The sequence below is a fragment of the Diabrotica virgifera genome, chromosome 7 (assembly GCF_917563875.1).
Source record: "Diabrotica virgifera virgifera chromosome 7, PGI_DIABVI_V3a".
Taxonomy (NCBI): Eukaryota; Metazoa; Arthropoda; class Insecta; order Coleoptera; family Chrysomelidae; genus Diabrotica; species Diabrotica virgifera.
Genome location: NC_065449.1, coordinates 244290422 through 244306367, shown reverse-complemented (window position 1 = coordinate 244306367; position 15946 = coordinate 244290422). Strand labels below are relative to the sequence as shown.

General features: G+C 34.2%; 1 protein-coding gene across 1 annotated transcript in view; it reads left to right on the top strand.

Annotated features, from left to right (window-relative positions):
- Positions 1-13960, top strand: part of LOC114329455 (uncharacterized) — a 126595-nt gene extending 112635 nt beyond the window's left edge. The window contains exons 8-11 of the mRNA XM_028278570.2: positions 2381-2526; positions 3557-3874; positions 10078-10287; positions 12817-13960. Of these exons, the coding sequence (XP_028134371.1) occupies positions 2381-2526; positions 3557-3874; positions 10078-10287; positions 12817-12926 (784 nt within the window). The 3' untranslated portion in view covers positions 12927-13960. The remainder of the gene's footprint in view (positions 1-2380; positions 2527-3556; positions 3875-10077; positions 10288-12816) is intronic.
- The last annotated feature ends 1986 nt before the right edge of the window (positions 13961-15946 follow it).

Here is a 15946-nt window from a genome sequence, read left to right as displayed (position 1 = left end):
GACAAAGAAATAAACACTGTTTAACACGTACAGGGTTGAAACCACCCCGAACTCAGTCAATAATAGAAAGTTCTGAATCTACGTATATATATCTAAAATTTGGGTATTTATTATTAATGGAATAATGTAACAAGCCACATTTTTTTAAATAAAGGCGGTTTTTTCTCGAGTTTCAAGTAATTTTATTAATATTTTTTTTGAACTATAGTCTCATAGAGCATGATGCATCGAAATCTCTAAACTAAAACAATAAAAGTTGTTACTTGATTTTTTAATATCATTTTTAACATTGAAAGTCAAATATCTCACTTATACCTTTTTGAGACTTGTCATTGTTTCACATTAGGCCCTTCAAGTATTAATAGATATACTTTCATGTGTGGATTGTATTAGGTTGTTGATTCAAGGATTATTAGAAAGGGATTATGATATACCTACAGAAAATATCTAATAAAGTTTATAAAAAATCTTACCTAAGTCACTATTTCACTCGCGTATCGATCAACGTCACATATGCCGGTTTCACACGCAGTGTTGTACGGAGTTTAATTGTTTTTAGCAGTTTTTCTATAACGGATTAGCGATTTACACAGTTCCACAGAGAGAAGAGGCATTAATTCAACGATAATTGGATAATAAAGGGAAAAAATTGCAGAACGAATTACTAACCTTATTTAAGAATATTACCTATAGAAGAACAGATGAGAATACCGAGCGATTGGAAAAAACCTTACTAATACCAATTCCTTTCAAAAAGGGAGAGAAAACACATCCAGAAAACTATAGGGGAATAACTCTGCTTAACAGCACTCTCAAAGCATTCACAAAAACTATACTAGAAGAAATCACCAAAGCTATAACCATACGGGAAGAACAACAAGGTCTCGGGAAAAATAGATCCACCATTAATGCAATATTTGTTCTCAGACAGATAGCGGAAAAAATCATAAAATTTATTAAAACTGCATATATGTGTTTCGTCGATATGACCAAGGCTTTTGACAGAGTGCGATTAAAGGACGTGTTAGAAATAATGGGAGAAAAAGAGCTAATACACAGGATAATGAACCTAGTACACGATATTAACAAACAATGTAAAACAAAAATAAGAGTAGGACATTTGACAACAATAAACACAGGAATCCGTCAAGACGATTCATTGAGCCCTTTCTACTACATACATTTAATACTAAAGCTAAAGAATTAAATATGCTCATTAACACCGAGAAGACTAAGTGCCTAATAATTTCCAAAGAACAGATAAGATGCAAATTAGAAATTGACTCCAAAACTGTGGAACAAGTGAATCACTTCAAATATCTTGGAGCGGAAATAACAAGCTATGGAAATCTCCCAAAAGAGTAAGAGAATAAACAATTGAAAGCAGCTAGAATATCGGGATGCCTGAAAGAAATCGTACGGAAGAACAAATATCTAAATACTGAAAGCAAAGTCAAAATATATAAAACAACAATAAGACCTATTATAATATATTTGGCAGAAACAAGACCAGACACAAATAGAACGTTACAAATGATGAGAACAGTTGAAATGAGAATACTAAGAAATATACAAGGCTAAACTCTATGTGACAGAATAAGAAGTGAAGACATCAGACAAAACTGTGGAATACAAGATATAGGAAGGTGGGTCAGACAGAGACGAAGATATTGGAAGAAACATATAAAGAGAATGGAGGACAGCAGACTCGTTAAAAGCGCAAAAACGAATAGCCCAGTAGGTAAAAGAGCAAAGGGTAGACCACCAAAACGATAGCGAGAATGCTGGACCCCATCGTCCGGGGAAGACTTGATGGCAATGAACAGGCAGTAGCCTACTAGCATGATCGATAATGCTAGAAAGAGCGAAGATAGAGAAGTGTAGTATTTTACACGTATCTATTACCTTCAAGCGGAGAAGGCAGAGAGGAGAACTGACACCAACGGTGGTCGACAATCAAGAGAGATATATTTGCACATCTGTTGCCTTTGCTGGTTCACAATGAAGAGGGAAACTCGCGGTATTTTTTTACCACGCGGTATTTAGAAGTTGTTATTGAGAGAGACTGTTGCCTTCGGCGACTAATAATTATGAGAGGGAGAATATGCGTTTTTAGTTCTCAGCAAATGTCAGGGAGTGGGGTGAAGTCAGTAGTAGGATATTAGTAAAAGTTGGATTAAGAAATAGTTTACAATTGAGGGTGAAAATTATTGAAATAATAATTGAAAATAATACTAATAATATAATATAATAATAAATAATTAAAATATTAGATTATTTGTCGCATGTGAAAATTGAACAGAAATATACAGAGTGGACATGTATTTGTATTATTACTGTTTAGATGTATTTATATTTATTTATTTTATTTACTTTTTAGCCAAAATGGATACATTTGTATCGCGTTTTATCGCAGAGATGTCCACGTAATGGAAATGCAAATGGGCACGCAGACGAATCGTAGAGAAGACGCCTGCAATCCTGGTTTCTTCGATAAAAGCACATTGCCTTTTGTTACTCTTGTTAGTAAGTATCTAGAATCTTACTTATGAATCTTCATCTTCTTCTTTAGATTTTCCCTTTTCAGGAGTCGCTGTTTCTCACACTTTTTTACTAGATTCATTCTGTCCATCATGTCTTCTTCACCAAAACATTTCTCTCTCAAGTCCATTGTCAGATAGTCCCTTCCATATTCTTCTCAGTTTTCCTCTTCCTCCCCTTCCATCAACTTCTAACCATTGTAGTCTTTGATATTGAATTTTTTTTTCAAGAGTGCAGTCATCTCGGCTCTTTTTTTGATCAAGTAGTTCTGGATCCTGTCCCTTCTAGTCTTATCCAGCATCTATCGTAACATTTTCATTTCTGCTACCTACCATCTTCTTTTTCTGAATCTTCTTTATAGGCTACACTTCACCGTCGTACACAACGCAGGTCTCATCACACTCTTGTATATCTTTCCTTTCATCCCTTCCTCGATTTTTAAAGTCTTCCCAAACAGTCTGTATCCTGTGGTTAATTTTTCGGTCTAGTGTCCCATTTTCCTTTATGCAGAAGCGAAGGGATTTAGTTTCTCCTACTCGTCCTAATTTTTTTCCAAGCAAATCTATGTCTGCAACAGTTCCTGCTCTTCCAAACCACATGACCTCCATGTTTAACCTGCTAATCTTAATTCCTTCCTATTCAATAGCCTTTCAACCTCTCCTTTAAACCTGTTCTTCTTTCTCCTCCTTCAACTCCTCCTTTCAACCTATCCTTTTCCAACCCTCCAACTCCTTCTCCAATGTTTCTTTGCTTTGTTCCCCTACACTACACGTTATCATCAGCAAAGAGCATTGACCCAGGAGCCTTCTCTCTTTCTTTCTATCAGTACATCTACATCTATAACAAGATTAATAACACTTTTTCTTCTTCTTCGTTTAGCCATTCACGTCCACATCTGAACATAAGCCTCTTCAAGTCTTCCTTTCCATTGTTTTTTATTGTACGCTACAATTACGCTTGTAGTAATACTTGCTTATGAATAAAAGCATTTATTTTTCACATAATAACCTTTCAGCTACAACTGGAGAAACTCAGCATTGTCCGTTTATGGGAAAGTTCGAGGTGAACAATCTCATACAGAACAAGCAAGAAACTTCTCTCAATAAATATTCTCAGAGAGAGGAACCCAAATACTTTGACTCGAATTTCTACTTCCGGAAAGAGAGGCGGTCGATATATTTTGAAGAATTAGAGTACACGAGGAGGCGGGTGAAACGCGTCGACGAAGACTTTGACTGTGATAGCAATGGGGTTTCCACCCTAAATATTGGTTGCGTTAGTTATGATACTATGGAGTTTACTATGGATTGCACAGCGCCCAATTTAATCACTTGTGAGTATGGTTTTTTTGTTGTTGCTATATTATATGATATGTTGCTACATTATTAAATACAGGCTATTATCTACAGTCAACACCCGTTTATCCGCGAGCGGATTATCCGCTACTATGTATTCAGAACCTTATTTTAATATTAATGAAAACCAATGTTATAATCTAGATCTCTGTATTATCATTACCAAGTCAAATTTGTACAAGCAAACAAATTGTCACACAAAGCTGTGTTGTTGAGTGACAATGTCCCCTCTCATCCTAAAACACATATACCTACTGAAGTCTGCTGGCGGAAAAATATTTCGCAAATTTTTACCCTCCATCACGACTGCGTTAGTTCAGCCTGTGAACCAATGCGTCATTGCAACAATGTTACTTCGCTCAAAAATTGAAGAAGGATATTCCAAAAGAATTTTGCAAGTCATTCACTATTTTCGACTATATTTACAAAATCGCATATGCGTGGTAGTCTGTATAGTCTTCAACAATTGTGAAGTAATGGAAAATTCTGTTACCAAACATCGAAAACAGGAAAACAGTCGGATATGAAGACATTCTAAGATAATGCCGAAAAGACAACGACAGACGAAAGTGATGAAGAAGAAGTGGACACTTGAATGGACTTTACCTAGAGGACTAGGACGACGCGCTACTCGGTGAAAAACTGATGCTGCGTAAAATGCAGCGTAGAATAAAGAAACATGTTTTCCACTAAAAAAGCAGAAAAAAATAGACAGATTACTCTCAAAAACTGTAAAAATATAATATAATAATATAAAAGGTGAAACTATATTTTTATTTTTTTTTGCATTTATATATGTGAATTGCAGTTACAGCTTATATTCAATCCCACTCAACGCCACGGATAAACGAAGGGTTTTATTCTGTAACTATGCAGAGCAGGATTGATAGAAATAGGTACCTACTTAAATGAATTATGTCGGAAAGTCGAGACACATCAAAATAAAAATGAAACCAGAGATAGGTTCCTTAAAATAAGACAAATCACCGGTGACTTTTCGCCAAATCATGATACTATCAAGGGAGACACTGGAGAAACTAACAAATAAAACACAAATAGGTAATTCAAAGATGGAGGTTGTTTTACACAATTATAGCAAATAATATTGAATTGATGCCAATACTCCTAAGACCAGAGTAGATGGAGTAGATGGAGTAGATGGGAAACTGCTTGAATGGCTGGAAAGCTACCTAATAGGAAGGCGCCAAGCAGTAAGGATCCAGGATTGTCTATCTCAGGATGTAGTTGTCAGTTCTGGGGTCCCTCAGGGTTCACATCTGGGTCCGCTATTATTTATTATATTTATAAATGATATTGCAGATATAAACTGTGATAAGCTTTTGTTTGCGGATGATTTAAAAATCTTTTCGAAAATATCTAGTCTTGACGATTGCGAAAATCTGCAATTTCAATTAAATAAAATACAGAATTGGTGTAAAGAAAATGAAATGGAGCTAAATGTCAAAAAGTGTCATAAAATTAGTTTTTATCAAGGTAGAACGTGTATTCCGTTTGAATATAAACTTGATAACACACCACTAGATTGTGTTAATACAATAAGAGATCTTGGAATACTGTTTGACAAATCGCTAAAATTCGCAGATCATATTGATTCTATTATTTCAAAGGCTTTACAGATGCTTGGCTTCATGAAACGAAACTGCTATGATTTTAAAAGTCCCAATACCCTAAAATTGTTATACTGTTCTCTTGTTAGACCTTACTTGGCATACTGTTGTAGTATTTGGTCACCTTACTATAATGTTTACGCAGAAAAAATTGAAAAGGTCCAAAACAAATTCCTTAGGTTTTTGGGATTTAAAATTAGAGCTATTACTGGGAGTAACAGGTTTTACAGTTATGACGAAATTAGAGCATTTATAAATATCAATACCCTGGAAGAACGTCGTTATCACCATGATTTGAAAATTCTATATAGTTTGTTAAATGGTACAGCAAATAGTCATTATTTATTGTCTAAGGTTGGTTTTAAAGTTCCTTCATACAATACTCGAAATGCAGTCGAAACCACTTTTCATGTACCATTTCATCGATGTAATTATGGCCTCAATGAACCTATAACTAGAATGTTACGTCTAGCAAATCAAAATACCGAGAGGCTTAATTTTAGTTCCACACCCAACCAATTTATACGCAACTTACAACAAATTAATATTGCCTCTTAATTGTTTTGTTATGTCCACCTTTACCAGTCTGTTTCTAATTTGTTTTGTATGTAATTTATATTATTTATGTTAACTCTATTTTAACTATTATATTTTATGTGTTATATATATATGACTTATATTTAGTATACTAAATTGTTCCAAAATTTGTAAACAATTGTAACTTTATTGGGCTTGTCCCGTGGAAATAAAAAAACAAAACAAAACAAAACAAAACCAGAGGTGGAAGCGGCATTCAAAGAACTAAAAGAGCGTAAACCTCCTGGTATAGATCAGGTTACAGCAGAAATGATCCTTGGAGCAGGTAAAGTGGGGGTAGACATCTTCTACAGGATCTACTAAAGCATATGGCACACATGTAAGTGGCCGGATGACTGCGGATCACTTCAGTCTATGTATCAATCCACAAAAAAGGATCCAAAAATGATGTGACAATTACCGACCATTGCTCTTATACTACAAACTAGTAAAGTCATGTTGCAGATTCTCTTAAAAAACTCAAGCCGTACCTGCTCCCTGAAATACCAGAAGAACAGGCAGGATTTATGCCAGAAAGGGGTATCAGAGAGCTATTCTGACATCATCGAAAAAACAAGGGAATTCAATGTAAGCACATATTATGTGTGTTGTATTGATTACAGTGCCTACCTAAAGCATTTAACTGAGTCAGATGGAACAAAATGTGGAAATACCTGGAGGAAATAGGTGCCCCAAAACATCTAGTGGCATTGCTAGTAAAGCTCTACGTAAAAAACTCAGCAAAAGTGAGGGCATATGAAGAATTGTCAGATAGGTTCAGGGTTGGCAAAGTTGTAAGGCAGGACTGCGTGAAAAGCCCCATTCTGTTTAACAAATATATGGAGAAGCCATTATGGGCGAAGCAATCCCAGAATGGGAAGCGGGCATATCCATTGGCTGCAGAAGAATCAACAATTTAAGGTACTCAGATGATATTAACACCGAATCCTTGAAAAAATTGAAGGAGCTGCTAGAACGAATAGAACGAGTGAGTTTGAAAGCAGGGATGTCTATAAATAAATCAAAAACCATGACTGTGACCCTAGATAGAAGAAATAACAATAAGACAGACATTGTTAGAAACAGTAACATCAAAGTGGTAAATCAATTTGTGTATCTGGGTATCCTCATAACCAATTACGTAGGATAAAGAGGCACGAAAAAAAATAGAAGGTCATTCATGGTCAAGACAGTAATGACAAAGCTCACCAAAGTATGGAAAAGCCACAAAATCACCATGGATACTAAGATAAGTCTTGTAAAAACAATGGTCTTCTCCATTTTTTGTATATGGATCTGAATTCTGGTCTTTGAAGGAAGTTAATAAACGCACTATAGACGCATTTGAAATGTTTTGCTGGGGGAGAATGTTGCGAATACCGTGGACCGCAAGAAGAACCAACGAGTCAATTCTTAGACAGCTGTACGTTATAAGTAAACTTCGAAACATTGTGACCCAAATAATCACCGCTTACTTTGCTCATGTGGTACGTAGAGATAATCTAGAGAAGCTGATATTGCAGGGTATGATGCAAGGAGCGAGAGCCAGGGGAAAATCGCCAATAAGGTATGTGGACCATATTACAAAAGAGGTCGGAGCTCCATTAAACCTTTGCTTCAGAGTTGCAGAGGGTAGAGAAAGATGCAGAGAGTTTAAGAGAAATCGAGAAAGACGACCGGCTAGAGAGAAAGAACCAGTCTTTTTTTTGTTGCTAGCACAATAATTTATTTTTCTAATAAAATAAGCTTTCTTCGCCTTTACGGATTGAGCAGTTACTTTTTTTGCCGCGCATTTTTGGAATTTATAGTTTTCGCCGAACCAGAAGTGATTTTTTTGGCGTCACTCATCGAAGATCAATCATTTAAACTAATTGAAATAATAGTTTTCGTAGACACACAAACAGTATTGATTTTGAAAGCAGACGATCGCACTTATTTCAAATTATTCAAGCTCCACCATTGCTCTATACATGTTACGAAGTATTCACATCTCATCAGGAGCAGTTGTGGTAGCTTGAACTGAAACGAAATGCTCTTAAATAAATGGCCATTATAATAACCATAACATGCCGGAGTACATAGTAGCGACCTGGAAGCTATTATACGATGTTAGGAATAACCTTTTACTCCCTCTATACATACATCTACAGTTTACTCAAAAATCACCATCTTTTGCGGTGCCTTACACCATTACGTGGTAAAAAGGTTTTTTTTTGGAAAATATATTGTTATGATCTGCTTCTTATTACTTTTATATTAATTATTATTTACTTGATCAATTATTTAATTAACGCAAATCATACATAAAAATTAAGAAAGAATCTCATGGTGCCTTTTTATAATATAAAAAAATGTCTAAATTATCTTATGTTATACTTATCTTCTCTCGTGGTTTCAGTATCTCTTAGTTGATCCTTATCGGGATAAAATAGGAAAAGGAAATAAATAGAAAAATCATAAATAAAAACATACAATTACCTTTATTATCAAAAGCAATGTTCTGTAAATTTATCAATTAAATTATGTGGGCATAACTGACCAAAATATACTTTTATCATATAAATTAATCTAATTCAAACAAATATTTATCGCTTTGTTCTTGATACCATTAATAAACCCAGCTAAACAAAATAAATTTGGTATTCGCAAAATTACTTATACTTCCTATTACATTTTTGAAATGTTGGAATCTTAAATTCATATGCTTTTACGTAAAAAATTTAACTTCTGATTATAAAAAAAATCTATCACATAGGTTATTGACTGACCTTTTTGATTCACACACAATGATGTCTCCTTTTGACCCAAACAGCTCCTCCTTGTTGATTATGTTAGGCTACCAATCAAAGCCCTCTCCGTTCTCAGCAAAAAAACCAGCAGGATACCAGCAACTATTTCTCCAAAACACAAGCCAGGCTTCCTTTGACCAGGACTCGTTCAATAAACTCCAAATCTCTCTCCTCTCTTTCTCTCAACAATAATCTCCTGAGACCCAAGTATCTTTTTTACTTGGTGTCACAAATAATTTTTATAATGATAATTCTTGTAACTTACTCTCTTGGACTGTACATAATCAAAGAGGTATTTCTTCTCGATTTGATTTGTCACTCGTACCACTTTTCGGCTACTCCCACTATCAAAACAAAACACTAGTACTTGCTGCTGAACTACTCACGAAAACTTTTGACTGCTCTTCTCGAATGCCCGTAACACAATAATCCCTCTTTCCAAAACTATCTGAAAATTCAAACTTCTCTCCTTCCCATTCCAAATTGCCTAAACCAATCAGAGACATTTCTTCTTCCTCATTCTTTTTCATTCGAAACACCCACTCATACTTTCAAAAATATTTCTACCATCATACTAATTACTTTCGGGCAGTTCTACAAAATTTACTCGGGGTTAAACAAAAAGATCAAAATTCCAAACTTTCTTTACCTTAATTTTCTAAGAACTAATTACTTATGGCTTCTATATTTCCCGTAATAAACAATCGGTTTAAAATACTAATCCTAAATAACTTTCACTTCACTTTTATTTACAAAAATGTTTTTAATATTCTTCATGGAAAAATTCATTAAGGAGAAACCACTTTGCGTTGAAAGCTAACTTCTAATAAATACTTACAAATTAATATACAGGGTGTATCAAATTTATGTGCCCGCGTTATATTAAAAAAATTAAAATTTTTATTCTATCTTTGATTGATACGTTAAAACACAATAATATATACATAGAGAAAAACGTTGAAATGAAAGCAGACGATTGCATTTTTTTTCATTTCAAGCTCCACCGTTGCCCTATACGTGTTTTGGAGTAATCACCTCTCATCAGGAGCACTTGTGGTAGCTTGAACTGAAATTAAATCCTCTCAACTATATCAATTAAATGAATTGAAACAGTATACAAAAAACAAGTCAGGAATAAGTAATCATTACCATTAATTAATGTTTCTTAAATTAAATCTGTATTTTCAGCTTATTCTTGCCACGGCAGATGGGAAGAAAACGGAACAAACTTTTTGATCACCTCGCCAGTAGGTAACTCGGCCTTCGGTGTTCGAAAATTTTGTTTTATGTACAAAGAAGTTATATCAGGAGTAATGTTTTCCACGTCGGCTGAAAGCTGCAACCGGTTAATCAAACCGGGAATTACTGGTGAATTAATATTTAATATTAGTAGCACAGGTAAGGCATTTTATTTTTTAGATTACTAATGTTTAACGTATTTACAAGGATATATTAAAAAATATACAGCATGTTTAGTTTTAAATTAAATATACAATTCACCCTATACATGGCAACACTGCGCTTCGAAGAGTATCATAGCAAAGAATACTCCATCCAACGAGTATTCTTTGATCATACTGTCCCCACTTCCCACGCTAATGCACCTGGTTCTTACCGATTCTAAGGGTGGCCGTACACGGTCTTCTGGGGCAGTTAACTACTGAGCGACATACACGGAGCGATCGTCGTCGAACTCTGGAGTTGTCGATAATTATTGACTACTTGAGTTGTCCCTTGTCGCCTTGCAACCGCTCTCGAGCTGTCGAGGAGCATTATGTATTTTCTTCATGCTGTTGACAGCTTGAAGCGATCGTGACTGCTTGAGCTGGTACGTGTATGGCAGCGAATATGTATAAGTTCACCGCGCAGTCTCTCACGCAGTCGATATCAACTGCTTCACGCTGTCCGTGTACGGCCGACCTAACTCCGTCGCTCCGCTCTCCCACAGTAAATAAACAACAATGGTGGAATAAGCAATGTTGCCGATTTTAGCGCTTCCTTCAGTGGGCTATATCAAATATAGGTAATCCAACACTAAATGTATTGTATGTAGCAAATTTATTTGAACTGTTAAAGAAATTGGAGCTTGAGAAAAGCGGTCGACAATTTCTATTAAATTAGCAATCACAAAAGAAACAATTTATTTGGAAGTATTGGAGTTCTTTCTTGGTCGTATAGCTGTAAACTTTCACTTATATGAGAGTGAATAATCGTATGACAAACAGGATTCTTTGAATAATATTAGGTAATATTTTGTGGTCACAAGACAAAACATTCCGATAAATGCATATAATTTCGAAGTTGTCAAAGAATTCAAATATTTCTAAGCATTTCTGAGTTGAAAACAGTTATGAAAAGATGTAACAGCTAGAATCATGTCAGGAAACAGAGCATATTTTTTCCTAGCGACGTTACTTAAAATTGCTCTCAAAAACAGCTCAAACAGAGGTACCTATATAAAACTAAAAGTTTAAGTTTCTAATCTAATTGCACACAAAATAATATTGAAAATACCATTATATTATATCCTGCCAGATCATAAACATTGGAACCATTCTGTGGTTACATCTCCGAGGCTTTTAAAAATGCAATCCATAACAGATGCTGAGAAAAGAAAGATGAGGAAATTTTACAATTTATAATTCACGTCCCATCTGCTCGGCGTGGTAAAGCTCCAACGAGAATGGACCCCCGTACTCCTATTAGAGTAAAAATGAAAATTAAAAATGAATAAACATTTTCAATTTCGTTGCCACACGAAACTACAGCCGAATTATATTTTAATTCAATCAGGGAGCACTGCAAGTGCCCCTAGCGGTTTCAAGACTTATTAGTCTTTCATCAGGAGGCACATACTCAGATAGCACATGACATCCCGAGGACGTCCGTTTCAGGTCCCAATTAAGTCCGAATGTACGGGGACCTCAATCGGACGTTCCCAGGAATTACTAATCCAGACGTCCCTAGGAAGTACGATTACGGACGTCCCCAGGACGTCTGTTTCAGGTCCCACTAAGTCAGAATGTAATGGGACCTTAATCGGACGTCCCCAGGAAGTACGATTACGGACGTCCCTAGGAATTACGAATCCAGACCAGTTCAGGAATGGATCTAATAACCTTCAGTTATTTGCCATTTGCAGTGTTGCCATACTTTAATTGTTTGATTCTTGTATAATTCTAATCAATGGACAATGGACCAAGACTCACCTAGGACCGGTTGTTCGAACGCTAATCAACAATGATCATTATCAAATATTTAATTACTGTCACCAACTGTCAATGTCAACTTTGATTGGGTTGCTGAAATCATAATTATTGATTACAATTATGAAATTACTTAATCAATTATGTTAATAATTGTTATGTTAATTGATTAACTAATCTCATAATTATAATCAATTATGTTTTCAGCAACCCAATAACAGTTGACATTGACAGTTGGTGACAGTAATTAAATATTTGATAGTGATCATTGTTGATTAGCGTTCGAACAACCGGCCCTTAGAATTATAGAGCCAAAATCATCATAGCTATTATCACAGTAAGAGAGGTAGTAGGGTGGAGTAAGGAAGACAAAAGAGTGAGTAACACAACTAAACCACAAATAAAGTGAGCATATAATTAGAATGAAAGTAGATAATACCAAAATCCAACTTGAGGTTAATCAGTAAACAATGTGAAAGCTCAATTAAAAATAATTAATCGAGTCATGGGACTGGTTGAAACATTTAAGTATTTTGGAGCTACCTTGAATAGAAAATAGGGCTGCCATGTAGAAGTGTATGTTACTGATTAACTGATTGAGACGTTGTTCCATACAGAAAGGTTTTATCAGTGCATGAAACATTTCCATTTTGCGTAGAATAGGTATCACACTATTTGTATATTGTTTACTTTTAATTCTTCCACAATTTGGTGTTTTTAGGAAAATGTTTTGACACTGACGCTTCAATTAGGACCCAACCAATAAACGCTTGGCTTATATCTTCTATCGTCTTCTCTTCTATAGTATGGGCAATACAAACGTCAAGATGATCAATAGAAATGTTAAGTGTTACATATTTGTGAGACTGTTAAGGGAAAAATCGGTTGTGCGTGTATTCTAAGGAAATTTGATAGTACGTTTTAAGAATATTTATTTTTATGTTAAAAAATAATAAATTCTGACAAAACGAATGAATCTTTATTAACTCATTCGCTGCCGTTTACGTGCCAGCGGGTGATTTGGTTACTTCAGTCAGGTGCCGTTCAACAGAATGGCTCCTAGCCAAGTTCCATCCTCTTCGACAGGCAGCGAATGGGTTAACATGAAATAGTTATTACTGGTAAAAATAAATTTAAACGTTTAAACGGAGTTTTGGTTCTTAAACAAGGACATTAAGCTAAAATTGCGTTTATTTAAATTTTATCAGAAGATTGTGTTTTTAAGAACATGCATAATCAAAATGTTTGTGTTTATTTGGTAATTGCATTGTTTATTTTTGTTGGATTTGTGTTGTTTTTAAAAAGATCGTTAATATGCGTAAATATAATATTTTGACTCTTGCTATTTTTCTATTTGGGTATATCCGTTTTGCGCAGATATTATTTTAAAAAAGTGGCGAGCAACATTGCACAGAAAACCTAAGGTTACGAGTTGTCTTTTTTTCGCACTAGTACCATCGGTGAACTCCAACCACTTGTGGAAGATTCGATAGTTCCTTATTTTATTATCTTGTCTACTTCTTGGTTGATGATTTGTAACATTGTGGGGTTAGCGGGATGGGCATTCTTTCTCCAAATTTATTTCGTGTTTTATTAAGTGAGTGCAAGAACGATTAAAATGATTGCAAGAAGTCGGTTTAGATGGGAAAGACATACTAAAGAACTTATACTGGAACCACAACGCCAGAATTAAGATATAATTAGACTTAGGCAAATATGCAAATAAAAAAGTATGAAATATGCGCATAAATATGCAGTATTTTATGCAAAAATATGCAGTATTTTATGCAAAATATGCATATTTATCTAGGAAATAAGCATGTAGTAAAAAATATTTACAATATTTTTTTATTTACAAAAATACTTACAATATTATAAATACATAACATATACAATTATTTTAACATATAAATATTATTTTGAATTGTGTTAACAATAGATTATCAAATGATGTTCAAAATTTTCTAATAAAAACTTATGGCTTCTATCTGAATACATATATTTGTAAATAGAAAAACTTCTTTCGACATCAACTGAAGTAACTGGGGCATGTTTCAAATTTACTATAATAGATGGTTCTAAATTAAGTGGTTCGGAAAATGTCCCAGCTAGTACTTGAACCACTTCAGAAAGAACCTGGTAACCACTATTTTTTTCCATGGTTACTTTAAATTTTTGAAAAATTTTCTTTCCAATAGTACCTTTAACGTTTTGACACAATGACTCAAATTCTTTTATTAAAACTGTACTCTCTAACAATGATAATTTGGAGGATTCTAATTGAGTTATAGTTTTCTGGATAAAACTATAATTTGATTTTATGAATGACAGTTGCTGTTGGAGGATGTTATTTTGGAAGGCTTGCTTAGCTTCCAATAAAGATTGGCAACTATCATCCGTTAAAAGGTTAATTATTTTTTTTAAATCAACAAAATGATCAGCATAGAAATTAGCTGCTTCCAACCATGTTCCCCAACGTGTTAAGATGGGTTGCGGTGGCAGTGGAACAGCAGGAAGCATATCTCTGTAACATTGTATTCTTAAAGGTGATTTCAGGAATACCTTTTTGACGCTCGCTATTAAACTGTTAACTAGTGGAAAATATTTTCTTATTTCCTCCGCAACTCTATTCCATGCGCTAAACAAGTGACGTGTATTAAGTTTGGATAAAATAGTTTTAAATTTTGTCCTGTTTTCACCATATATGATGCGGCATCAGATAAAATAAGCAATAATTTATCATTAGGCACAGCAGCAGGAAGAAAAAAGTTTGCTAATGCTTCTTGTAGAAACCGTGATATTGTTAGAGCGTTGGTTTTTTCCACTTGCTTACAGGAAATTAAATACGATTTTGGAAAGGTTTCCTCGCTAAGTACACCAATCAATAAGTGCACAATGTACCTTCCTGACGAGTCAGTGGTCTCGTCCACACATATGTAAAAGTAATTATTACCTATTTCGGCTTTTATGTTGTGGATAACTGAGGAGTATAACAAATTTACATTATTTCTCTTTAGAGTTCGTTCACTGGGAATGTTTTGTTTGCAATATTTTTTTAAAAAAGAACTAGAAAGTTTTCATTAGATAATTTTGAAAGCGGTATATTAGAAGATACTAATGCACGACACAAGTCTTCGTTAAAAGTTTCTTGTTCGGTTTGTTTTTTGGAACTTGACTGAAAGCACTTGGACACTGAAGGTTGATATTTTTCACCGGATGTGGTTTTTACTTTTTTAGCTAAATGTTTCGCGGTTCTGACATGCTGATCTATTTGAAATTTTTTTTTCACATGAAATCTAAAAAAAATATAAATATTCTATAGTTGTACCCATTTTTAAAATCTGAGATTGTAGAAATAAACTAAAAATGAACCGTTTTTGCATAACAATTAAAATATCTAAATTAAATCAAATAAAAATCGGTGTAGTAATCTTGAAAATGTCAAGAAATGACTGTGCAAGAAGGAAGAACCCCCAAATATTCACAAGAGGCTCTTGGTCTTTTCTGTTTACATTTAAAGAAAAAATACTGTGAAAATAAATTAAAAGCACTTAACTAATCAAGTCCAATATATGATATGTTTTTGTCTTTAGCAAAATTAAAGCAAACTATGCTATTGTTAGAAAAAAAAAATGTTAGCGACCTTTCAAGCGAACTTTCAGTAGACTATTTAATGATTTGAATTTTAAATAGGTATCCTATTTTTTATCGCAAGGAGTTTAAAAAATGCGTGAAAAAAGAAAAAATACATCGATTTATTGTGAACTAGCCTTGTGTCGGTACTTTTCTTAAACATAATCTCCAATTTTAAAATCTTTGTTTGTACCACCGTGTAAATTTTTAAAATAAAA